Source organism: Falco biarmicus, chromosome 7 (genome assembly GCF_023638135.1).
Source record: "Falco biarmicus isolate bFalBia1 chromosome 7, bFalBia1.pri, whole genome shotgun sequence".
Taxonomy (NCBI): domain Eukaryota; kingdom Metazoa; phylum Chordata; class Aves; order Falconiformes; family Falconidae; genus Falco; species Falco biarmicus.
Window position 1 is genome coordinate 58,420,909 of NC_079294.1, and position 27,887 is coordinate 58,448,795.

The 27,887-nt window shown below is 39.4% G+C and overlaps 1 protein-coding gene across 3 annotated transcripts in view; it reads right to left on the reverse strand.

The window, feature by feature from the left end:
* Positions 1-27,887, reverse strand: part of FBN1 (fibrillin 1) — a 157,610-nt gene that overhangs the window by 105,483 nt on the left and 24,240 nt on the right. For all 3 annotated transcript variants that reach the window (XM_056346772.1, XM_056346773.1, XM_056346771.1), the window contains exon 6: positions 27,648-27,743. In XM_056346772.1, the coding sequence (XP_056202747.1) occupies positions 27,648-27,743 (96 nt within the window). The remainder of the gene's footprint in view (positions 1-27,647; positions 27,744-27,887) is intronic.

Here is a 27,887-nt window from a genome sequence, read left to right on the forward strand (position 1 = left end):
CTGAGAAGATGGCAGAAACTGTAAAACCACATTAAGTTCATATTCTGTCAAAAAGAGCAAGGGGGCAATAGAATGAGGCTGGTTTATACCATGCAAGAATCCAGCCTATTAAGTCTGCAGGAATGAATCAAGCTGCATTTTGATCTAAAGCTTGTTCCTGTTTCAGCCACAATCATCAAATAATTCTAGTTATCTTCTCAAAAGATCCTTTATGCTCCTAAAAGCATCAGAGAGGCTGCTGAAATATGTAGTACTGGCAGCCTTTGATCAAAACCAAGCACAGCAATAAATAATGATAATTGTTCCAAGTAATGCTGGACAGCACCAAAGAGACTCCAAGTACCACGATAACGCAAGACTTTTGAGACCAGATACAGATCTTAAGCCCTCAGTTCACGTTACCTTCTGTTTGCAAGCACAATATAATTTTTAATGTAAAAATACAGGTTGTTGGTTTTGGTTTGGTTTTTTTAACTAATGGAGCCCGGATTAAACTAAATTTTTAACTAAACGGAGCTAGAGCAAGGATGCTGGATGAAATTCTGGCCACTCTTTCCTCCAAGATTCATTCCCTATAAATCTCCTGTAAAGAGTTCTTGATGTTTCAAATTAACAGCCTGATTTTCCAAACTAATAACCACCTGGTAGAGAGGTTGACAGACTCCTCCACCTCTCTTAAAATAAACGGAAACTGAATGGATGCAAAGGTCAAAGGATGAAACCCTAGCAAGGCAGCATTTATCTTACCGTGAGCAAGATCTCACTACCAAAAACAGGAAAACACCATCTCTTGCCATCATAAAGAAATGGGTAAAGATAAAATAAATGCTGCTTTCCCAGTTTTCAGCACACAGTATGCATAGCTCACACAGTTCCTTCTGTTGCACACTGGCTGAGCAGCAAAGAACACTGCTTGGAGGGAGGAAGCATTCCTCCTAGCTGTTAGCACTTCACATGGGTAAATTCTGCATGAACCCCCAAATGCAGCCAAGACTGCTGTGTAACTGAAACCACCCTCAGCAACGCAAACTGGCAACTTTCCCTCTCTTCAGTACAGGGGAAAAAGGAAAGAAAGGAATATTCCATTATCGTACAAATACTGAAAGAAAGGTCAGAAAGGGCTCTAAGGCAAGTGAAGTACCTTAAAGTTGATCTTTATTAGAACTTACTTTCCTGCCTAGCAGCACTTTTGTTTCTGCTGTTTGGTGGGTTGGTTTGTTCTTTTTTACCAGCTGAGGATAAAAGAGGAGCACTGGAAGTGAGACTGCACAAGGCAGAAACACAGCCTTGCCTCTGCAAAGCCTGCTCAGCGCTGCCCACATGTGACCCACCGCACTTGACCGCTCGTGCCACTGCTTGGCCAGCCATCAGAAAAAAGAACCGCAATCGGTCACACCTGAGGATGCTCTTTCAGAAACTGATCTCACACAGCCAAAGAATAACGCTAGCTAAAAGGCTGGCAGGCTGAGTTTCAGGTAGCTGAATCCTTTCCACATGGTACATGACTTTAGGCAAATTTAAACTCTGTTTTTTCCTCAAGCATCCAAAACATGTATTTCTAATGAAAAAAAAAAAAAAAAGATTTCTAACAATTTGGGGTTTCAGTGGCATTCTTAAAGTACAAAATGGAATTTTAAATGGTGAGAGAACTAGTACCTATGCAGTTGCAAGCAGAAAAAAATACTGGGTAATTAAAATGCAGCACTGCAGTCAGATGCAGGAACAGTATGAGAAATCAAGCTTCCATCTTTCCCTGGTCTGGAATGGCAGGTGCTGAGAATGCTAGATATAACAAAAGATACCACATCTCTGTTACAGAGGGGGAGAATTTGCCTTAAACACAACTTTCAGATTAGAAAACATAGGATCAGGATTAGAAAAAACAGATGATGGGATTTCCAAAGGAGTTACCAAAAATGTTTAGTGGCTGGACACTTATATATGGGAAAATTTAATGGGACAGAAGGGAACTCTGTATCAATGCAAAAGTCACCAATAAGAACGGTATGAGAATGACGTCATGCAGATTATGCTTTTGGAATAGGGATAAAGACAGTGTTTTATAAAAATTGCTTTCACGGAGCCATAAATGAAGAATCTTAAATGAATCCTAAAAATAAGCACATACAATCATATTTACCAAAGCTGATTCAGAGGTCCTTGCACAAACAAAACCCTTGTCACTTTTCCTGAGCATAAAAACCAGGAATGAAAGAAATGCATATCACATAGTCTGACCTAAAATCTGAAGTAAATGATGACACAATGGCAGCATAGATATGATAAGAAACACAACTCTTAAAATTTTAGATCTTTGAGAAAGCCGTGTTTCTTGACAGGATTGGAAACCATACCATACCTCTCATTATAGAAACAACTATACTGTTAATGGAAAAACACAGCTTCCATCACTGTATGTTTCACTGTATTTCAATCATTTCACTCTCTTCAGAGAAGGCAACAACACATTTAAAGATGATGGAGAAAAACACCATGTGCCTCATTTCAGGAGGCAGGATGTGCTGTGCCTGAAATGAGAATTTTTGCAGTAAAATTCTAAGAATTACAGAGAGTCTCAGAGCTGACACAAGAGCACAGCATGACCAAGCAAACTGTAGCAGTAAGCATCACCACAGCACAGAGAGTTACAGAACACAAAGGTTTAGCATTTCAGGCTCAATTTCCAAATATCCTTCAAAGTGATTCTAGGTATTTTCAGATATCCTAACATCTCCTGATAAGGACAGAGAGAACAAACAGAATGCTTTACCCATGTACCCCTCCCCAAACATCAATGCAAACCTCTGTGTGTCACTGTACCAGAGAAGCAGCAACGGGCAATGAGCTCGTAACTCCGTTTTTATTTGCAAAATGTTCCTTTCAGTTACTTGTAGGCGTGTATGAAATCACGTTTTGCATACAGGACTTAGTGGTTTTTAACTACTGGTCAGAAAAGTGAATGACCATGCTGAGCAACCTGTAGGATAACTATTATTTACCTCCATCTTTCCCAACAGGGGACACGTCACACATCTTGCTTCACAGCCTAAATCAAGACCAGACACACAACACAACATTCCCATGTTAGCTCAATGCACTGACTTCCAACCATTTAAAAACTCAGACTCAATAATTCCTCGTCCACAGGTGACACCAAAACGCCAGTTGATAAATGCATCCAATCACAACACTCGTTTTTCCACACGGGCCATTTCCTTAAATAATTACTCACTGTTAAGCACTCCCTGTCCTCTCCTCCCCCCAGCCAGACACCATTACTCACCCCAGTCAGATCCCAGTGTGTCATCATTGGAAAGTACATGGCAAAGATATCAGAGGGTGTTCAGAAGGAAAGAAAACAAATCTTTGTAAAAATTTTAGAACTTATTTCCTATGATGTCTAGCACTTCTTACCAATGAGGGTTGGTAGGTTTAGCTGTGGTATGTGGAGAAATTATCACCGTGCCACTTCTGTCTGCTCACTTCCAGTGCCAGAGGTGGCTGAGGCTATTATTAACAAGACCCTTTTTCTGCTGCCTAAGTGCACAGTGCAGCACAGAGCTCAAATAGCTGAGATTTAACACTGGCTAGTGCTAAGATGCCACTGGACTTAGGGACTCAGAGTACAACCATTTAGGCACTGTTTCTGGCAGAGTTATAAATCTGGCAGCAGAAATGCCTCAAAATACCACAGCTGTGCTGCGGACAGATCACAGCTCCAAATTGCCTCTCGTTATTTTAACAAGAGTAAAAAACATCTATGGAAGCATATCTAACACTTGCAATAAATAACTTCCACTGGTATCGTAACTCTTGATTCTGTATTAGTGAGCCACGAAAGTTAGTTACTGCCTCATATACTCCAGCCCCAGGAATACTATCCTCTAATTCATTATTCTGATGACCCCATTTCTGCATGTCTTCCTCACCTTTGCTTGTTGCAAATTGTTCTCTTATATTGACTTGCTGGCACACCTCAGCCTAAATTTATTTTACATTCCGTAAGCTGCCTCACAAATCCAAATTCTGCACAGATGATCTGTTTAACATGTCTATCGAGCAAATATTATCTAGTCTTCCTAGGATACTGGTTAAAGAACAGGACTTTTAAATAAAAGCTTACTAACCATGTGAGACTAACATTATCAGTTACATTTGATGTACAGAACAATTCAGGCTGACTATTTTCAAAAGTATTTTGGCAATCCATTTTCCAGAACAAATATACAACTATTTTCATGCCAATTTTGTTCTTGCAACTGACCCAGTTCTCGAAGTCTGTAACTGAAAAGTAATAACATTACAGTAATAAAATAAAAAAATAATGTTCAAAAAATTATTACAGAATTGGAGTGATTTGTTGCACACATTTTAATCCAACACGCAGACTAAGCATTTCACCAAAATCAAGGCTTTAGCTCTGTTGTTCCCAATTATGTGCGGCAGTAGTCCAAATACAGAAAATTGTTACCACATTTTATTCTTTTCCATGATGAAGAAAACAGTAAGCAATGCAGCTAATGCAGAATAACTTCTCATTTCTGAATAATCGGTTACCTGACAAACTCTAGCCCCCTACTTTCCTGTATAAGCTACAAAGGAACATTTCTTTGCAGATTTTAATTTTTCCAATTTCTTTCACAGGCTAGCAACAATGAAATAAAATTCTGAGTTTATTTCCATCTTTCTTTGCAAAAAAGTAACTAACTTTGGTGACATATTTATTGTCAAGACCAGATGATTATTAAGGAGAATGGATTCAATTGAAGAACTCTGGAAGTTTCACTCTAAAAAGAACAAGTTGGCTGAAGTTTATTACTTTTTAAAAAGAGTTCTTAAGAAGTGCCACGTTATAGAAAGTCTCTTAACATACCACAAAGTATTAACTATTACATAGCAAGGTAAAGACAAAGCTTGTAGACGAGTTCTGTATATTTTTTTCTCTTTGGCTCCAGAAGACACTGACAATAAAATAACTGAGACTATCCAAAAGTAGTGCACACTGTGTAAGAAAAATAGATCCTAATGACTTACAGTACATTAAATAGACCAGCATCCAAAGAAAGGGAAAATGCTTTCAGACAATGCAACACACAGGATTTAAAGAGATACAGCTCACATTTGAAAAGGAGAGGGAGTGGTACAATATATTAGACATAACCTTTTTTTTTTTTTTCTAAAATATAAATGTTCCTCTGCAGTGTCATGAAACACAATACAATTGCAGAGCACTGGAATGAAACTCAGTCCAGAATTGAAAACGGGTTATAAATAAAAAGGGGAGGTGAGAGGGAGGAAGGGAGCCAATTTCACTGCTCAAACTAAGTGAAATACAGTGAATAAACATACAGCAGGAATGGTGAGAAGTCGACTTGTTTTCAGTGTGGATCACTTAAAGGGAAGGCAGTAAGTCTAATAATGATGTTTTGGGTGTTGGTAAGTATATATTACCACAATGACACATGGACAAATAACTTTTGTGGTCCTAACAGAATGCAGAACATCTAAAGTCGTGGCAGCTCTTTAACAAGGTAATTAGAGCAATCAACAATTTCTTCTCACTCCTGTGTAACTAACAGCTGCCAGGAATTACCCAGCTTGACCTAAGCAAGCTCCCTTTTTGCCATAACCCTAAAGGACCAGCACTCCTGAGAAATTATGGCAGTGGAAAACTTCACCAAAACAAAAGGGGCACATATTGTATTCCCATGAAGACTCTTCTCCACATGGCAGACAGCTCCCTGGCCAAATTTCTTCAACTAGGCACCTGGCCGGGGTTTTGTATTCACAGTACTTCCCACATACATGTATTTTTAGTGATATTTTTTACTGATGGCAGATTTTATATTATGTAAATACTGGATTTTTTTTTACTAGCCTGAAGACTTTGGAGTAACTAATATTGTTGTTTTTGAGTAAGGTGGTAACACAGAGTTTTCTGTTGCAAATAGCTAGCGAAAAAGTCACAACAGATACCTGAAAAACAAAGACAACATACAGTATTTTGATTTTCACAGAAGTATTTTAACAGTTATTTCATTTCATGATTGCACAACGACCCCTTAAAAGAATCTCAGAAAGCATTACAAATTTAAGTCAATAACGTACGAAAATTGCTTCTGGCACTATCTCACCTCTAACTCTAAGGGTGAAACACATCAACTACTTAATTGAAATACCATGCAACTCTCTGTGTTACAGGATCAGATTCCTTCCTCAATGAAACTATGGCATCACTCTGTGTGTACACCAGTGCAATCATGACGAGAATCTGGCTCATTTTGCATAACCACATATATGGGATTTGCATTAAGAATGTGGTCCAAAAATAAACACAGTAATAACATGCACAACTTAACTCTGAGTAAGTCTGATGGTAACCCTGTTGAAATGTTACAAAATACTTGCCATAATTCTGGAATTATCTCATGTATTCAATACCTGTTGCTAGAAATAGAAAACATCTCCTTCCAAGAGGCCAATGATCTATCCTTGACTCACAAGTGTTTTCAACTAAGCAAGTATACATTTATTAAACACAGATATATTATATCCACCAATATTAAGTACACGAGATGATAACACTCACTTGTTTCATTACTTTTAATTTTGTGTACAATTCTAGAGATATTAATGTGGACCCTACCTCTCAGTTATTATTTTTCTGGTCTTCTTTGGTTTTTACAGGTTTTCAGTGAGCCTAGGGTTCTTCCTTCTTTAACACTTTCCTGTAATATTTACCAAAGCATTAAATTGCTCTGCTGTTAACTGTGAATGATCTTCAGAAAATCAAAGATACTCACAGAGTTTCTAGACTTCTATTTTTATTGGAAAGAGCCAATGAACATCAGATATATTAGTATTTAATTTTAAAAAGTAAAGCTATATCATTTCTTTAAGGTCTACTGTCACTCCTATCTTCACTTGGTTGAAGGAGTGTCCCCTTTGCTTAGCACTAATGGGTGGATATCCCACAAAGTCAATGAATGAGTGGCCTCGAGTGACTGAAGACTTTCTGCACTCATCACATCTTTAACCTAAGGATTATAGAAACTATTTATGACAACTGTCAATTAACTACTCTTTTTTAAAACCATTAGCAAAAGCCTAATTCTCCCAAGTAGTGAGAGAGTACAGAACTATTATTAATTATCTTAAAATGGCGGGGGGAGGGGGGGGGAAATATCCACAGACAATTATCAAACAGGGTCAAGTTCTTTTCTTACTTGCACACTGCAGGCAAGAAGAGTTAAAGATCTTTACTGACTCTTCTGTTAATAATGTAATGAAAAGCACATTTTATTTTTTAACTTAAGATATTAGTGGAGAACAATTGCTAGTCTTTCTGAAAGACTTCAAATTACCATGAACTCTAGGCAAACATGCGAAACTGCTTTTACTCAAAATGCAAGCAACTCCGCATTCTCAGCATATTGTTTAACATTTCTTTTTAATAGCATCCGTGCTGATGGCTTTGGTCTTTCCTTATTCGTCACACTTGCTGTGTATACGTTATTTTACTTAACAGGTACTGTTCATCTACTTTTACTTCAGCACTGGCAACTGGCATCTCTTCTACTTGATGGGAATGTCAGGTCCTAGGATTTCATTTGCCTTCACACATGGGGCAAGTCATTAAAACTTGGGAAACAGTCACTAGCCTGAGTGCCTTGAACATGAACATTCAAGCTCTGAGACTAAAATCCCAACAGATTTATGCTTTCTCCCTATTAGACAGGACTTGCTGGTTTTGTAGGTGCCCAGACATGGACATCCAGCATGAAGTCCACATCCCAGTTACAAGTGAACACTCATTGATTTTGGTGAGAGAATGACAATTCAGTGGGGGAATCCTGTTGCCTGTGACTGTGCATGCGCATGCTGGCATGTAGAAAACGGAACACATTGAGGGGGTGAAGAGAAGAGAGAGATCAAAGACCTCTTTCCATAAGCTGGGCCATACTGTCTCAACCAAAAGCAACGCACCAATTGTATTTTACTAATTATGTGCTCACAGGGAATACTGTCAGAATTTTGGAAACCATCATTTGTACTCAATCGTCCGTTACACTGATCACCATACAGTTTTGGATGATTTCTCACTACTTATTTTAGACATTCTGGGTTGAAAAACAAGGTTTCTGTCACCTCCATGCCACATAAATCCTAGTGGTCCTTCAGAGCCTTTTTTATTTTTGCCATGACAATCACTGAAATTTATCTGTGTAAATACACAGAACATCTGGAATTAATAGTTTCAATAAACTGAGTTCATAAAAGTAGTGCTCCAGAACATACATCAGTGAGAACCAGATAAGTAAGTTTTATTTGGGGGATGTGGGAGAAAGGAATCAGGGGTTCAGTAAATGAACCAGGTGTCTGTGAACAGCTAACTAGGGCACTGAGAGGAATGAGCAGTTCTGGCCTGTTCTTTGTATACTTCAGCACAGTAATGCTGATTTCATACAAAAATGGGAGATCCTAGTTGAAGGAGGATAATGGATATGCATGTATACATATCTGCACATCTTGCACTTTTTTCTTCTTTTCCATATGGGGTACAAAAGGTTAAAGCAGAGGTTTTGTAGCACGCTGGTTATACAGAGGTTCTCCAAAACATAAGTAAATACTCAACATAATAGGAACCACTCAGATTCAAGTCAGCAAACTTCAAGCCTCACTAACTCCCAACACAGGAGTACTTAACCTTTGAGTAGCATGGGTGCATCAGCCTGTCATGCAGCCTGAGCCTCCGTTTCTCAGCTTACACCACGTGGAGTAACATATACATAGTGTGGTGTAGCTACTAATGCACAGGTAATGCATTATGGTATATGAGTAGCAGAACCCAAAACATATGAAAATTAGAGAGCCACAGAATACCTAAGTCCCTTACATACATTTTCCATTCTTAAAAATCATTAAAATGCCTTGAAATTAAGTATAGTATTTATAGATTTAACTATGCTATTTATAGATAAAATATATAATTTATGTAAAATTTACAAAGCCCTTACAGGCTTTGCTTCTGTTTACAGATAAAAGTATCTGCAGAAACTGCTGTTGATCCAGATGCCTGTCTAATACATAATACTTCACAGCCTTACAAAATTCTGTGTATAAAAGGATGGAAACTGCTTTTTGGCCTACTTTCTACACTGACATACTGAAGAGGAGGGATAGTCTTGTGGTTGAGACACTTGGCTGGGACTGAGATGACCTGGGTTCAGTTTCAGACTCTGCTACAGACTCCCTGTATGTCCTTACACAAGTGACTTAATCTCCCTGTATATTAGCTCCTCACATGTAACGTGGGGTTGCCAATATTTCTGGATGCTGTTGGGTTTTTTTCCTCTTCAGACTACACAGCCTTTGGGACACAGACTTGTGTGTTTTGTGAATGATAAAGGGAGCCTCAAGCTGAGTTCAGGCCTCTTGGCATCACTCTAATAAAACGAGAAAAGATCTTTCAAGTAATGTTTTTTGTGTTAAGACCCTTCAAGGTTTTTTTATGTTCAATTAATTGTCAGTTTCTAGTAAAAGACCAGAGGAATTAGCTCCTGAGATCTTCTGTGCTGGGTGAGTGCAACAGCAGCAGAACGCATTCCACAGAGGAACTCATGCACAATCAATTAGGTAGTCTAATTAATTTTCCAACTCAATAGATGCTATGGACTTTTTTTTTTTTTCTTTTCAGAAATATATCTATACTGGATACACATGTGTAAAAGCAATCCCAAAAACTTTTAAAATCTTAGAGGAGAAGGACAGATGATATTCACTTGAAGAGAATGGGCTGCTACATGGGAACAATGCCTTCTCATGTGGGATTCATATTTCTGTCATGAAAGGTGAAAACACATACGGGGGGATGAGTGTATTTTCCAGTTGACAAGGTTGTGCAGTGATCATTAGGGACTGACTTGTTAATCTGTATTTAGAGTGATTTATGATATTAGGTACCCCATAATGAGTGTGAGGATTGAGTACACCCTCAGTACGTTGCAGATGACACCAAGTTAGGCCGGAGTGTTGATCTGCTGGGGGGCAGCGGGCTCTGCAGAGGGGCCGGGCAGGCCGGGCCCATGGGCCGAGGCCGGTTGTGTGAGGCTCAGCCGGGCCCAGCGCCGGGCCCTGCCCGTGGGTCACACCAGCCCCACACACCGCTGCAGCCTGGGGCGAGCGGCTGGGCCCTGCCCGGCGGGAATGGGCCTGGGGGGCTGCCTGGGCCGGCTGGGCATGAGCCCCCCGGGGGCCCCGGTGGCCAAGGAGGCCAGCAGCGCCTGGCTTGTGTCAGACACAGCGTGGCCAGCGGGGCCGGGGCAGTGACCGTCCCCCTGCGCTGGGCACTGGTGCGGCCGCCCCTCGAATCCTGGGGTCAGCGCTGGGCCCTCACTGCAGGGGGGACACTGAGGGGCTGCAGCGTGTCCAGAGCCAGGCAGGGGCTGGGGAAGGGGCTGGGGCACGAGTCCCACGGGGAGCGGCTGGGGGGGCTGGGGGGGTTCAGCCTGGAGAGGAGGGGGCTCAGGGGGGATCTCATCGCTCCCCACAGCTGCTGCAAGGGGCTGCAGCGAGGGGGGGTCGGTCTCTTCCCCCAGGTCACAAGTGACAGGACAAGAGGAACCGGCCTCAAGTTGCACCAGGGGAGGCTTAGATTGGAGATTAGGAAAAATGTCTTCGCTGGAAGGGTGGTCAGGCACTGGCACAGGCTGCCCAGGGAGGTGGTGGAGTCACTATCCCTGCAGGTATTTAGAAGACGCATAGATGCAGTGCTCAGGGACATGTTTTAGTGGAGGGCTTGACGATATCAGAGGTCTTTTCCAACCTAAATGATTCTATAATTAGGAAGAACAAAAACATTCGCCATGTGGAAAGAGCATAAGAAGGACTTATAAAATAGGTATGAGCCAATCAGGGACAAAAATTACAGATATTTACAGGGGTTTTAACCACAGATGAGATGAGGTACACTAGAGCATCTAACAACAGAGATCTGTTTCTCTAGTCCTAACTCAGACAAAACCTCAATTCACATCAGCAGGAACTGTATCAAATAAGGACTCTGGAACAAAGATTAAAATAAGCAGAAGAATGGCCACAGAATTCCATGCCTTCTCTCACAGGGTCCTCAGCAGCAAATTTTCAACTGCCATTAATTTTCTCTGCACTTCCTTTCCCATCATTGTGATCACCCAAAAGTACTTACTCCACACTAACATAATGAAGTGTTTGTGAGACTATAGTTATAATTGTGATGTCTGGATTAAAACAGTGAGTTGTGACATTTCTAAGAGTCCTAAGGGAGCTGACAGTGAGTTATAGAGAATACGCAGATACTTGATAATCTACAATTATGGGAAAGATTACACAGAAGCACAACAGAGTGCTTCGGTTGGGATTTTATCACAGGCATTTGTATGTAAGCACAGACCAGATTTATAAGGGAACTTAGAAAAATGCCTACAGGAAAAAAAGTGATAAACATAACCATTTCTCCAAGCTATAACCTTAATCAGTTCAAATAACGTTGTTGCTAGATCAGATGAATGGACAAGACTGAGACAAGCACACTCTGGAAAAGATACATGCTGCCTGTAGGTAGGGCAAAGCCGGAGCAGAAAGCCTTCAGGGAACAAGTGTGAAGGAAGGAAGGATACAAAGAAGCAAAACAGCAAAAGAGCAGAGAAAAGCAAAACAGGAAGGCAGCAAAGATGGGATGGATCAAAGCAAATCTAACAAATGAGTGGGAGGCAGAGACATGGAGAGATAAACAGTGGGAGCCAGCAGACACCATGTGTGAGAATGGGAGAAAAGGAAGGGGAAGGGAAGGAAAAGGCTGGCCAGCCCAAGAGCTTCGCCAGCCAACCCAGAGAGGGAGGTTTGCCAGGACAGGCTGGCCAACTACCTAGCTAAAAAGGAGGTCCAGAGAGCCAACTAGTAGAGAGCAGCCAGCCAGGCAAAGCCAGCCAGGAGAGGAATCCACATATTCAGTAAAGTGGGAGCAGTCCCAGCTCCACCCAGGAGCTGAGTGACCTGCAGCAAGCACCATGCTTTGCAGAGGGGGAATGGGCACTGGCAGCGCTCACCTTCATGCCACAAGAAGGAAAAACATGCCTGAGAATGTCCCAGCAACGGGATGAGCATCTCACTGGCACAGCAGCACAGTATCCCACCTGGCTATGCACTCTGAAATACTATCCACTGTTATCACTGGGTGACCAAATATGACCAAAAAACAGTTACACAAATTGCAGATATTAACCATGCATCTCTCCAAAAGGTGTTTTCCTCCCATCTGTAGAGCTGATTCTTTTTCTACTTTGATATTTTCAGGCTGATAAAGCAGAAATTACGTACCCAGATATTATTTGTATAGTTCAATGCCATAATCCTAAATCAGGAAAAACAAACACCAGGCCAGTGACAAATGAGGACAGGAGATAGGAAAAGGGGATACAAGCCACATGAAGAATGGCCTAACCCAGCACCGACAATATCCTGTTTATCTGTTAAACTAGGCAGCTCCCAGCTATCCAATTCTAAGAAATAAAATTAAGTCCATTAAATAGGGAAAAATTTGAAACTAGCTAGTGGATTTCTAATAGACAATAAATACTTGTGCTGTCTTCTGAAATATTTTTTACACTGAAAGAACAATAATTGAACAATTGATTGGAGCAGAATAAACCATGGCAAGGCCCAACTGTGTTCCCATCTTTAGATTTAAAATCTGTCTTTCAAAAAAGAAAAATAAATGACCAGTAAGAAATACAGATTTAAATTATTTCTGAGAACATGAACCTCCATTTCACCATCACCAGACTGTTAAGCACATCCTGTTCATTTTTATCTTCACAACAATTCTTCCTGCCACAACTCAGTATCATACAAAACAGGTACTGCGGTTAAGAGGTGTCAAGAAATCAGGACTCACAGAAAGAAGTGAGGTAATCCATCTACGAGCAATGTCTCAGTGCTTACTTACCTTACCCTCTGGATATAGGGTCTGATCCACACCACTGAAATCCTTGAATATATTTTTCCTTTTAACTTCACTAGGCTTTGAACGAAGTATTAAGCCATTAGGAAGCTAGTAATCCAATTCAATTCCCCTAGCCCCCTCAAGCCAAAAGCAGATTCACAGCTTAGACAGAGTGTACTTCAGGTATTAAAAGTCGACTTCTGCTTGGGACTAAGTACAAGAGAATGGTATGTGATACAGGCAGCACCTTGGCGTTCCCACAACTGGTAAGAGGAGAGAGAAGAAGGGAAGCAGGAGGGAGCAGCAAAGAGTTAAGAGGAGTATGCATACAGAGTATGGCATAATGCAGTTTAAAGTCCCTCTGTGGGAGCTCTGGCATCTGTCTAAGCTGCAAGGTTTAGCAATTACAGTGCCAATTTAAACTTGTACTTAAAAATATAGGAAATATTTTTTTAATTTTTAATAGAATGGGTACATTTAGGAATCTAGGTGGTCACCAATACACATGTGCAACACTCCCAGCAACAGTGGAACAACAGACTGTTCCAAGCAGTGTCTAAATTTTCAACTGCTTGTAACCAGCACCGTGGGAAAACTTTTAGGTGGCTTTCAAAATATTTCAAAAAATAAAACAGTAGAAAGCTCATAACTTAAGACACTTCAGTGGAAGAGAAAACTTCCCCTTGATTATCAGAGGTATTCTGCACTATATCCAAAAGGTAAGTAAGATTTTTGCTGGAAATAATGTCTTTTATCCACATCATTCTTGTCAGGAAGGAGTATGAACATCTATTTGTATTATTAAGCTTCAGGTTTCAACTACAGTTCTGATAAATAACACTCACATTAGAAAAATGTTTTTAAAGCATCAAATAGTTTAGCTTATAAAACAAAGTAAGCTTGTAGCGGTTAAACTGCCCTTATATAAGAAATTTTTATTGGTGCATGAATATACTATAAGCCTAAATTATAAAGATAATGTAATTTAGCCCACACATTTGAAATGACATAACCACTGGATTGGAACTCTTGCCTGGCAGCATACTGATCTCTTTCTTTCCCCCATTCCATTTAATAAGGACCTTGAAACTGGATCAGCAACTTTTGAACAGCCAATTAAAAGCGCTGTTCACAAAAGTGATCTTGTTTATTTTTCACATGAGCATCAGGCTGCCCCTCTGCAGGGCAGCAAGCCTGCTCCCTGCCCGCTGTCTCATTCTGCTTTGAAAGAGGTGCAGAGAGCCACTGCCATCCTGGGTACTCCATCTGCACCTATGCATCAATATTGCACCACCGCAAACCACACAATACTGACTACTTTAAAAAAAAACACCCCACCCCAAACCAAATAAAACCATAACACCACCACAACAACAAAAACAACCAACCGAGAAACCACCACAAAGACATCATCTCGTGGAAGAAGGCAGGCCCAAAACTCTTCCACAACTGCTCAGACTTGAGCATCACCTAAATCCCACTAAAGTGAATACGACGATTTCCTTAGGATTTGAAAGGACTACTTAGATTTCATCAGAGGCTATTGGAAAACATATATACAAACTTCTCTATGTGTTAAACAATGTACATTAACACACCTGCATTCAAGAAACTTTAGAAATGAGAATATCATATGAAAGATTGTGTATGCAGTACATAAGCCCCCACGCAAAAAAGCACACTATATTATAAAACTGAAAGAGGTTGTATGCATTTTGTTTGCATACAATACTCTACTAGAATACTTTGTATTCATCACCTTGAAATCCTAAATTTTTGTTCAATAAATACCATTCCATACAATGATATTTTCTATACCTTACAGTCACAGATAACAGTAATCTTTGCTAAAATATGTTCATATTTGTGACTTATGTCTCTGAGCACTTCTTACTTTTATCCAAAATTACTGGTTGGTAGTATTGTGTGGTAACACAGCACAAAGCTAACTGCTTTCTCAATAACCTTGCACGCCTTGAAACCTAGCTGACAAGACCCGATCATGTCAACCCTGACTTAAGTCTTTGGACATCCCTTTCTTTGACATGAGTAGGTTTTGGATCACTTACATAGTTACTGCAAAGTTACATCCAGGCTTCACTTCTCTGAACAATAAGACTTCTACCTCCGAGTTCAAGATACTGCCCAGACTTTTGAATATACAACTGATATGTGCACAGGCGTGTGTGTGAAATGCATGCATACTCCACCCTCCAGACACAGCAAAATAAAGAGTCATAGAATAAATGTAAGCCATTCGCTGCAGGGTTTTGGTAATAGTTTACAATAAGTGGCAAATCATTACTGCTTTTGATGTTCAATGTTAAGTTAGCCATCTTGAACTGCTTTGGTTCTTAGATGCAATGGGCAGTTGCCTAGAAATTTCATTTGCGGTATTTAATGCAAAGTCACTGCATAATTTTACAAGATTACCCAAGTATTTATGAAGAAGGAACAGAAGTTGCATGTTTATATGCACAAACCCCATCTAATCTGTTTAAATGATTTCAGACACTATAAAACACTATTCTCATATCAAGAATTCCTACAGCAGACAAGCATGAAGAACAGCGGCAGTCTCTCAGTAGTGGGAGATACCAGTAAGGGCTCCTGTAGCTGCACTCCAGACAGGTACAATTAACGTGTCAGAACTATCTCAAGTCCTCTAAGTCCATTATATTGAATTCAAAGGAAGTGTCACCACTTATTTCAAACAGGACCAGGATACACCTCCTGGTACGTTTTGCAGATAGTCGAATCATCGCAACAGCAGCAAGACTTTGCACCAGAGTAACAGAAATTCCTCCCAGCTTGAGACTGAAGCGGACATCAACAACATAGGCTGAAGGAAGTTGTTCTTTCTATTCAAAATTCTAAACAGCTGTTTTCAAGGCAGATTAAAAGATTTTTCAATGTTTGGATTCAACTCAAGAGTTTTATCTAACGCATACTTTGTATTTGAGTATTTGTTGAATTAGAAATTTAATAGAGCAGCTGAGTATTTTAAAATCTTCTGGAAGATGTGAAAAAGGGATGTGAACTCTAGCACACCCTGTAAAACATAAATTTCTTACCAAAAGAATATGTTATTCATGTGCTCTGTACATTAGGTCAATTATTACTCACTTTCTTTGGAGAACAACCAAGTGTCTCCACCCTTTATAACAGAGCACTGTAATCAACTGTAGTAAGAATAGGAGAGTTATTCTAATGCACATTGGTAGCTCAGGCCCTAGCTTAAGAAGACTTGAACAGTAAGAGACTAAGATGGATTTGCCATAACCTTTACTTTTCTTTTTTTAAAAGAGGAAGAAAACAATGTATCCTTGTACACCTCTGTAAATAATTTCAATTTCACATAAATGGGGAAAAAATTCTAAAAAGGAACGCTTTAAATCGGTCCTCCAATTTAAACACTTCTGTTATTTAATGGCAAATTCCATAAACATTCTGATACCGATACTTCTTCCACTGCACGTCTTTCATTTCCGCTAACCCAATTTAACCTCTCATCTTCCTTGCAGTCAGCAGCTGTACAAAGCATTTTTTTTGTACTGACATCAGCAAGTGACTGAAGTGCTAGTGCTAGATTTAAAATTACTTCTAAAAACCACAACTTTTTGTACTGAATTTGGAACTGAGTTTGATACAACTTGTACTGTTAGTTTAATATAGTATCACCTTTCATGGAGTCATATCTTGTTGGGTTCCTGCTGGGACCTGAGAGTTGAAATAGCATAAGATTTAATGCATGGCACTTCATTTTGCCCAGCCTGGCTCAGGCCAAGAGAAGCATTTCAAATTATTTAGATAACCACACAGATTAAATACCCAGCAAGATAGCTTGCTAAGTCATTCATCATTTGCCATTCCTGGACTGTGCTTGTGTCTAGCAATGTTTTTACTAGAAGAGCCGTTCAGATGAATGGAATGCACATCTCCGCTGGGTCTCCCCTGCCCAAGCAGCAGTCTAAACTTCTCAAGCTGCCTTCAATGCTCTCTTCCTGAGATGTGTGAAAACTATTTGACTAGATCCCCTCTGCCATCTCCCTGTTGCCTATGTTCCCTCCTCACCTGCTGCTCTTGCTTTTTTTTGTATAAGCCCCTATAAATTCGATCCAATTTCAGTGTGTTAAGACATTACCCTCTCCTTATTTCAATCCCTCAAAAAGCTCACAAATTGTCCTCTTACTACTCCTTTACTCTTCACCTCAAGAATCAAGTAACTGGAATAATTCACACTATGCAATTCAACTCCAGACACAGTATCCGCATCATTAAATTATATCTTATCTTAAAGGTTATTGGAGCCCAAATAATCTAGCATTGACTCTCCTTTCACAGCTATGTACAACTTACCTCTTTAACTGCCCATTTCAATGGCAGATCTTTTTGCCTTTAAAGCCTGCAGCCTGGAAGTAATTTTTGACCCTGTGGTTTCTTTTGAAGCCTGTATTAATCCAACTGTAAAGCTGTCATACTACCATTTTACGAATCTCTCCAAGTTACCACCCATACTGTCCCACCAGGATATGGAGATCCTCATAAAGGCTTTCATCATATCCCAGCAGGACAATTATAATTCATTGCTTGCTGGTTTTACTATTACCTCTTGTAAACATTTCAAGCTTAAGTAGTATTCTGTCACTGTACTGCTCAACTGAACTAAGATGTCTGGACATTTTATTCCAGCACAGAGACCTGTCCAGTGGCCCTTGAAGAAGCAGTTCAAGGTGCCTCACTTTAAGACCCATCTTAATTGCACTTCGAAGAAAGTGCACAGCATGCTCTTTCCACTGTATGTTTATTGCTTTATTTCTTGCTGCAGTTCTCAGAAATTTAAGCAGACATAGGAGCTTTTGAGATCCTAAAATCTCCCATCACTGAGGGAGACAGTTTTCTCCTAAATCAGGTGAAATTATAAGTCAGCTACCTAAAGCATCTCCCCATCTTTTTGTTTTAAGTGGCAAGCAGATAAGTACAGCCAGTGTCAAGTGCAAATAGGAAAATTCCCCTGACAGTGCAACTGTAGTTACTGGTGTTACTAGGTGTTAAAACCATTCCCTGTCCTACACCCCATGAACCAATGTAATTTTGTCAGCTTGTTTTATATTCTTAAACTATCTGTTCCATTTTTAGATTTTTATTAGGCAAGTACACTAGAAATTGTAAGCAAAACATGTGCTTTCATTTCACAGCACTCAATCAACTGCCGCCACAGGACAAACACCCTCTGGACAGCAGAATACACAAATAAGAAAAGATGCAAAACATGCAGGATTATGTCAGCACTGGACCTTCCTTAAATGGCTGGCAGGTCTCAATTATACAGCTGGAGGTGTTACAAATCACGGACTAACATCTATTTTAACACATTTTCCAGAAGGTGGCTGGACACGGTCCTGGGCCACCTGCTCTAGCCAATCTTGATTGAGCAGGGAGTGGGACTAGATGATCTCAAGAGGCCTCTTCAACCCTAAGGGACTCTGTAAGCTGAAATACCGTTAGAAATTATCCTGTCTTCTGTAATTGTTATAGCTCTATTTAAAAAAAAATAATAAATACATTATTTGATAGGTAGGAGTCACTCCACTAAATACTAGATGTGCATTTTAGTGTGCTGGCTGTTTTTGCTGATTTCCTGAACTGATTTCTCCATCCTTGCTGAAAACTCATCTACCAATAGATTCAATGGAGCCATTGTAAGCAGTGGGACCAATGTAAAAGGACTTACGACAAAAACTGATGGCTTAATCTTGAGACCAAAGAGCCCTAAATGATTGCTGTGTATACAGAAACAAGAAAAAATATGTTAAGTCTAATAAAATGCCACTGAATTTATTACCACTGTTGCAATGGCAGCAAGGACCCTTCTCCTTCAGCACAGTGGAGCAGGGGCTCTGTTCCATGCTGTGTGTACCGGTGCATGACAAAAGCATCAGCCACCAGCTGTCACCTCCCTAAGGAGGCAAGAACTGCAAGCATACAGGTTTCTGCTAAGCTCCTGTTTTACTATGACTGTCAACACTTCTGTGTTGGAAGAAAAAGCATGAGAGGGTCACAGCAGACCATTCATCCCAAGAAGTACGGAGGAAATGGGGACAGTACTGAAACTCCTCGATCACTGGGTAAACTTTGCAAAAAACATAAGTGATGAAGACAGAGCCATTATAAAACATGACCAAGATCACCTCATAAGCCAGGTTGACTTGAGTTAAACTGTTTTTAAAATTAAGAGTCACACACTAAATTAAACATTTGGGACCAAGGAATACAGTGCAGAGGCCATCCCCTTCAGAACGGGACCCGTAATCTAAATTACACGACCATGAAAAGAAATTAAGCCTATGGCACAGCAAAATGCCGTTACATTAACCTACCTGTGCTAGTTTAGCCTGGCTAATACCTGTGATAGACACACAGTAAATGTATAAGATCACAATCAAAAATCAGGTGCTTACAAGGTTTCACATTTCTTTTCTTAAAATATAAAACCATATGTGTATATATGAGTGTACACATCTATGCACTTTTAACACCTTTCATGCTTTTTTAAATTACTTATCCCTAGCCTTTGTACATCTTCTTTCAAAGAAAAATATTGAATCTTGGTTTCTTTACATAAGGAAATTCCACCTTTTTCCAAAAGCAGTTTCTTCTGGATAAGGAGTGCAAAGCTAGGCTCTGGTTTACAGCAGAGCAGAATTTGGAGTGATATTTCTCTTAGGGTTCCTTTCTTTTCAGACCTTATTTAGGCCTCTCTTCTTTTCCTACAGTGTTTCTCTAGAGTGCCAAACTGTACAAGCTGTCACCATATAAAAATGACTTGGTCATTATTCGTGAACTTCTGAAGAGCAATTGGAAGTGTGAGTGTGACTATCCTTACAGCTCTTCTTAGGCAGTTGTTTCCTACAACTTTTTGCAACTTTCATGCTGAGATAGGATATGAGGTATCTTTCTAAATGTAACAGTTTACTTTAGAAAAGTTGTAATTTTCACAATGATTTCATCAACTCTGTTGCAATTACATTGCAAGGAAACTTACATGTGACAAAACAATTGCACTAACCATTTTGAGCATCTCATGCTTAAGACACATTTTCATTAGCATTTTGCAGCTGACCTATTTAAAAGAATTGTTTTACTTGGAAATGCCCTTGTCAGTTTATCCTTGCATTAGGTATAATCTGTGATACTTTAAAAGAGGGTCTCTTTTCTTTGTTAGAACCGACCATCATGAAAGTTTCAGATTACTTTAAAAAACAAAGAAAAACTGAAGTCCATAACACAAACTTGGTATCATGTATGGTATCATACATACCGATATTTATTTTTTTTTCTGCTGCAACTCTAACAAAAATTGTCAGCTTACAAGCTCTATAAGAAAAAAAGGTATGAATAGAAAATACTCATATAAAATTTCAGGGTGATTTACAATGAAAACATTTGTTTTCACTGTAATAAATCGAAGGATTTCAGGTAGCTGTGCTTTCTTGTATCAAAATATATTGCAGCCCAGAGAAGAAGGAACAATTCTCTCCACAAATAGCTAAGTGGGTACTGTTTAATAAGTTCTCTGCTGCATTTCCTCATTCTCTGTATCACATTCAGCTCCCAGGGCCACCATTTTGAAAGCAAGCTTTCTATGGAAAGCTCAGTGAGAAACTGGTTCTGCTCAGCTATTTTACGTTCTACAAGTTTTACAGTGACCCAGGAATTGGGAGATGGCTGAAACTACAAAAAATGGGCACGTTGCAATGGTACTAAGAGAGCAAGAACAGCTTGAAGACACTCATTCTGAAGGCCTCAAATACAACACCATGTTGCAATGACAACCAAAATCAATACAAGCTGCCTCAATTTTTCCACACACACAAAAAAATCTGACTCTCCTGATACAATGCATCAGATTCTTCCCAGTTCTCCCTGGAGCTCCACAGAGCATAGATCTGGCAGTGTAGGCCATTCAGGGAAGTTACATGCCTGCACTGTGTATATAAAAGTCGTATCTGTATTAATGCAACATTGCATAACCAAACAAACATAGACATTTCTTTGTGTATATAACTTCGACAAAACCTCCTGATGAAAGCACAGGCCTCCACTCTTCATTTCTTAAGACACTACAAGGCAGATCACAAGTACTACGTGCAAGCAAAGCCAGTGCAAGGCTCAGCCCCTGGCTGCAAAGAAAGCAGAACTGTATTTCTCGTACAGCAAACATGTACCACAGGCTGCCAGCACTGCTGGAGGAGGCATCAGGTTCAACAGCAAAGCTGTCTGCAGTACCAAAAGAACGATCTCAATGTTTCTCATGTGAGTCCCTTCAATGTCCTACATGCAAGAATCAAGTCTTACAGGTTAGAACACCACAGCTACTCAATTAAAATGTCTGTATTATAATTTATACCAAAACATAGGCTCCTCAAATTGTGATTAAATTTGTATGCATCTCCACTGCTACAACTAAAATCAGATCTAAACAAAACAAAGTCCAAATAATACCTTACTGCACATCTAAAGGTCAGCGCCCTTAGCAGCCAATCAAGAAGGCATGGAAATACAGAAAAGGCTGCCAAATAGCTGAATGAAAACTTTGGATTTGAATTTGTTTGACTGAAATCGAAACTCAATTTGGAACAAAATGTAAATGTTCAGCTTCATGTACAAAAGCTGGAGCCCTCACATCTCACAAGAGACTTAAGGCCATATGCACTGAAATCATTTATGGATCTTGATTAAGCTTTAAGCATATATCTGAAGAAACATTTTAAAATTTGCTATGTGATATTTTGAGATGCACAAAGCATAGAGCAAGCGACACACGACTGGTTATAGGGTGTACTTCCACGGTGCAGAACAGTGGATAAAAACCTTCACATACACAAGATCCTAAAAATGCTTTTTGGCATCAAGTAACAGACTGAGCTTAGTACTGAGTTCTGATCCAGAGATCTATTGATTATATGGCTAAGTATTATAAAACATCTTAAATCACACAGAGTTATTCTGCAGAGGCTGACTTCTACACCATTAAGGTGCAGCTTCAGTTTTAAAAATTAAAATACTCCTCCTTCATTTATCTCCACCTCTTTTATAGAAAAGATAATGTAAGACACCGATACTGAATTTTTGGTTTAAAACTGAAAAACATCAAGGGGTGGCAACATGTATTAAAATTATTTTAGACAATAAAACGTCAGTCCGTGACCAAATATCCTTATCTTCGGCCTGAAGCCATTTTTCATAATTTTTCAGGGGGAAAATGATGTGCAAAAATCCTTATTGCAGTCCCTCAAGCTTAGCCATCCTTTAGTTGCTGCTATAACACTGTACATGCATTCATGTTACAGGGCTGCAGAAACTACATGTCTATGTCAACAGATGTGTTTCTTGGAAGACAGCTACAGAAATCAAGTTTATTCAAATGTTTGCCAGCTACCATATGCTGCAATACTACTTTAAATGCAACATAAGGCTTTGGGAACATACTTTTACTGCTATCTACACTTTGTTATTTACTTTCCGTTTAGACTAAATACCAGAGACGGGGCACACTAAGGGGTGCAGTGTCTTCTTTGTGAAAACATTCTACCCGTTGTAGTATTTAGAAAGAAATACACACAGCACTACACTACTCTCTACCACTTTCAGCGGCTGCACTTTCACAGAGAGGCTCTGGGAAAGATATTTTTACATATGGCATTAATTCTGGGAACTTTTAATAATGGCCAAATATAATTAAAAATTATGCAAAAAATTCCTGCCATGAAGAGAGCAGTACAGAAACGACTCTGTTTGAAGAAAAAGCAATCATTTGCTCATATTCTGAGTACAGAAAAAAACCAAAACACACGTGGTACATTTTTAATATTTGAACTACATCAGGCCCAATTCTGTTCCTATGCGAAGCGAGTGGCAGAACTCCAAAATGTAGCAGGATTGAGCCCCTGATGTTGTCACAAGCATTCAAATAAACAAACAGGGCTGTAACACATTCTAAGCTTCCACTGTGTTCCTCTAAATGGATCCAGAAAGAAAAAGAAAAGCACATTTCATTGCATTTTTGCATTTCAAGGATAACAACAATATACAATTTTATATTATACAGAAATTGCTTTCTTAAGGTATAATCATCCAACTGTCCAAAGAGAAACAGATACAGAGTCAAGGAAGCTTTTATGCACAAGTTTGGAAGACACAGTTCTACCAAATCTGATAGGGATGTCTGATCTCCCTGAGCTTCTAACATCATTTTTCCTCTGGACTTCATAAAGTGCATGACATAGGGATGTTTTCACATGACCCAAATGCGGGCATCTCACATAGCCAGCTAAATCCCCTAGGCTCTTTTACAGACAATAAAAAGAGCTGTGGATGTTCTGAATCATCCTCAGGGGAACATAAACTAAGTCTCTGCTCTCAATCCCTTCAGCAACACTAAAAGGAACTGCAGAATCTGTAACTCACTCAAGTTATTCAGCATTAAAAGTCAAATGGCGTAAAGATGGGGCGTCCAGTTTTTAACCAGTAGAAGAAATTTTGCTTTGCTTGCATCTTCATTTTCTTTTACCTGTGATTTCTTTTCATTAACAATATGACTGAATGATATGCTAAACAACACTGAGTGCACCTCTTGGATTTTAATTGACTCTTGAAAGCTCGGACCAAAATCCAGCAAGGCCCTTAAGCACTTGCATAATTTTAGGCATATGGACATCTCAGGTTTGAATTTAAATGCATGTCAAAGCCCACCACTGAATCACAGCCAGAGAACTCAGCACCTTCCACAAGGAATCCTTGAAGTTCAAATTTTAACTGAGCCAATATCCATGAAATATTTTCCTTTCTGGACTATGTATTTCAAATGTGTCTTAAATTGCTGTAGGAAGCATTTCCAACTCCACTACACTTTTACTGTTTAGCTTATGTCACGTTCACCTTTCTATGAACATTATCCCACAGAAAAGTCAGGTCTGTTGTACTTAGGATACACATGCACATATTTGACAGTACACCCAGGAGGCTTCCCCTGCTCTGGAAAGGTGCCAAACACCACACACACCAGCTTAGGAGCTAGTGATACATGTGTACCAGTTTTGACCACGCCACAGCTGTCAGTGCAGCTGACAAAGCATACCCCACCAGTGACATGGTACACGCTCCCAGAACATGAAGAGGTACTCCACTGATAATAACGAATCTAAAAATTCCTTCTGCTCATGTTTACAGTGTTTTATACCACCATCAACACTTCTAAGACCCACAAAAAGCAATCTGTGCGCCAAAACTGTCCAAGGCCAGCTGCTACCCTCTCAAAAAATGACTGAATAAATATATAAAAATACTCAGGCCACAAATTTGATGGGAGTTTGCTGTACTGTGAAAGCAGTACATCTTTCCAGATAAAGCCCTTTCATTGTGCATGTATTTGAAGCTACTGACCTATACAGAAGTCTCACAGATCTTCATTAACAATCATATGGTCAGCATTTACTAAGGTAATACCAATCAGGCTGATCTGTATTACAAATATGGACCAAATGTATGGAAAAACTACCTAAAGCAGTAGACATAGAACTACACAACTTAGTCTCTGGATCTAAGAAACTGGCACTAACTTTGCTACAACCACCTGCAACATTTTAATTGTTTTCCATATCAGATTAATGGAATAACCCCCAGGAATCTGGTTGCCTCAACATTGTTTTATTCAAGACGGTTCTAAGCTACGACATAGGCAGCAAAGGATGGAACATTCCTTGGTCGGTGACATGCGTGCCACAGTCTGTGACCGTTACTATTGATGCTTCTAGACAAAAGTACTGCATGATATGCAGCAGTAAATTACTTACATCACTGTTAACTTGTGGCATGGCATAACCTAGAAGTCAAACCACAGCCAAACAGATGGAGAACGTGCATGCCACAAAACCGTATCACTTCACGTTACATTTATATCCAGAAATGGTGTTTTCAAAACACTCTCTCTTGCTTCTCCAAGAAATGTGTTAGTTTAAATTTCTCTGGAGTAATTTCCTTCCCCGCTCTGCTCCCCTCCCCACTCTGCTCCCGCCCCACTACCCCCCCCCAAACACATAGAGATACTTTGGTTTGGTTTTGTTCAGTTTTTTTCTTTTCTTCTCCTTCTAATAAAGACACAGTTTTATTCCACAAGGCATGAATCTTGTCAATTTACTGGATACCATCCATCTACATATACATCAGAAGCCCACCAGGGAGTGTCACAAATCCACATAACTTTCCAAAGCTAGATTCAAAATATGGACTTCTTTCTTAGCTGACAGATGTGTAAAATCATATGCAGCCAGACAACTCCCTAATGACCACACAGGTGCATGTGCTGAACAATGCAAGTTATTCTGACTAAGACCAACATTAGCTTACACTTGAAAAGTTATCTTCAGAAAACGTTTTTCTGATGGCATAATGTGATTCTGGGACCAAAAACCACCACACCCTTTTTAGAGGAGGGGAACATATTAGCTCAGCTAGGTAGAGAGGCTTCAGGAAATCTCTGTGAAAGAAGCCAAATTTCAGAGGTTTTCTAGGAAGATATGACTATCATTTAGCCTCAATACCACAGTGAGCATTAGCCAGAAATACTACAGCTCATTAATGTATATTTTCTTTTTTATTGATAACCCTAGAATCAAATCCATGTTCTAAGTAAAAACTGCCTATGGATGAGGCATGTTACAGATTTCCACCTCGGTTGTGTTCAGTAACATGCATGGGGTTTCACGAGGGCATGATTTGGCTCAAATGGCTCTGTCTCACTAATTTCTCACTCCACCCGACAGAAGGCAGGGAACCCTGCGGGACAGGACAGTCAGCAGGCTTCAGCCTTGAAACTTGCCCCAGTGAGGTGGAATCAAACTGGTCCCAGATCTGACAACATAAAAGCACTGAACAATCTTCTTCTGAACTTGCACTTTATACCTCCTCACTGGACTGAAAGCTCAGAACCTTCACCCATGCAAAACAAGCAGTCATTGCTTGAAATTCAAAGCCTTTGCAGTAATATTCAGTAGATCCTTTACTTATAAAGCCTTTATTCTCTTCAAACTTAGGATTTTTAACCTAATTTTCCATTCCTCTTACTCTTCTCCAGCAGTGAGATCCCAAGATTCACAACACAGCTACTTTTCAGTCTTCAGAAAAACTTCACCATCAGTTTGAACTACTTTTATAAGATCTGAGTGGGCAACTGGCAAGGCTTCACACAGTGCCTACACAGCAATTTCATCTGCTGTAGGGAGTGCAGGAAATACCTGCTTCATTCTACTGTCTGCCATAGCACAGAATGAAAAGCTTTGGTCGGCTAAGATTTGTTGTTCTGCATCACCCACCTATGCTGCTGATGTAAGAGAGCCAACCATTACTCTAGGTGGAGCACTGACAGCAGTGTTCATCTGACACACTCACTGACAGAAATTTAATGTGCTAAGCACACAGCCTACATGAAAGCAAAAAATCAGGTTATTGGTGTCTATTCTGTCCCAGGTTCATAGACATTTAACAGAACCTATTGTATAAGTAGTATGTATGAAATTCCAACTAAACAGATCAATTGGTAGCTCTAACAAATGAAAATGTTTTATTGTTAATATTACAAAAATCAACAGAAACATTATACTTAAACATTGTTCACTACATCTCTCTCAAATGAACCATTAAATTGGTTTAATAACCCTGAAAAAAAATCCATATACGGGATAAGACAGTTGGTATAGATGTGTTTTCACCTGGAAACTGCTGTGATTATCACTATGGATAGGCAAATAAAAATCTAAAATTGGTAACAATAAATCCGTACAAAACAGAAAGAATTGAATAAACTCTGCCAAAACAAAACATGCCAGAGGCAAAATGCTGCTTACCATTGGCAAGCAAATGCATCAGAGATACTAAGAGCTCTTCTAATGACTTAGAAACTGAAGTTTGACTAAAAACACTGATCAATATTTTTTATTTGCCACCTCTTCCATTGGAACATTTTCATAGCAAAAGAGTAAACAAAAGAAAGGCCTTAATCAGCTGCTTGTGTATCTGCTCTTGGCTTCTATCCTTATGAATCTCACACATTGCCAAAAACGCTACTTAAAATTTATTTTTAAGTAAATCAAATCAAATCAAATCAATTCAACTATAGATTAGAATAGGTAAAGGCTCAACAACCCTACTGTTAGAGTAAAATAAATGGGGATTTTTGTCCTGGAAAAAGAAAACAGCACTTGGTAAACCTACCATGAACTGAAGAGCTAACCATTAAAATCATACCAATCAATGCTTGTGACATATAAAAATCACAATAAGAAGATAATATTGAACGTTTGGCTTTAAATCAATGTTGAAGTTTTCTTTCTCATTAAAAATGCCATTTAGGAAAGCTGTTACCATCTTAATTTGTGCTATTCCCTAACTAATATCTCCACTATTTTCTGAGATTGGAGTTTCCCTTTCAGTAAAGCTTCCTTACATTGTATTCTATAAGAATGTTAATCCTATTTTATCTTATTCACAGACAGCAATAAAATATTACTATTTAAATATTTTATTTCATATTACTATTTAAGTATTTTAAAGTTACTATTAAGCACGTTGGAACATCAATTTTTTTCCACTGTTTTAGGGCACATACCTCTTTCACACTGGGGTCCAGTAAACCCATATGTGCAAGCACATCGGTTCGGAGCCACACACCTTCCTCCATTTAGACATCCATTTTCACAGACAGCTGTATCAGATGAAAGGCAAAATTAATATTTATTGAGCTATTTCCAGAAAGACATGATGGTATGCACTTTACCAGCTCTGGTAAACCGGTAAAAAATGGTAAACGTAACAGGACAGGACACTCCTTTTTTCCAGAATCTACTTA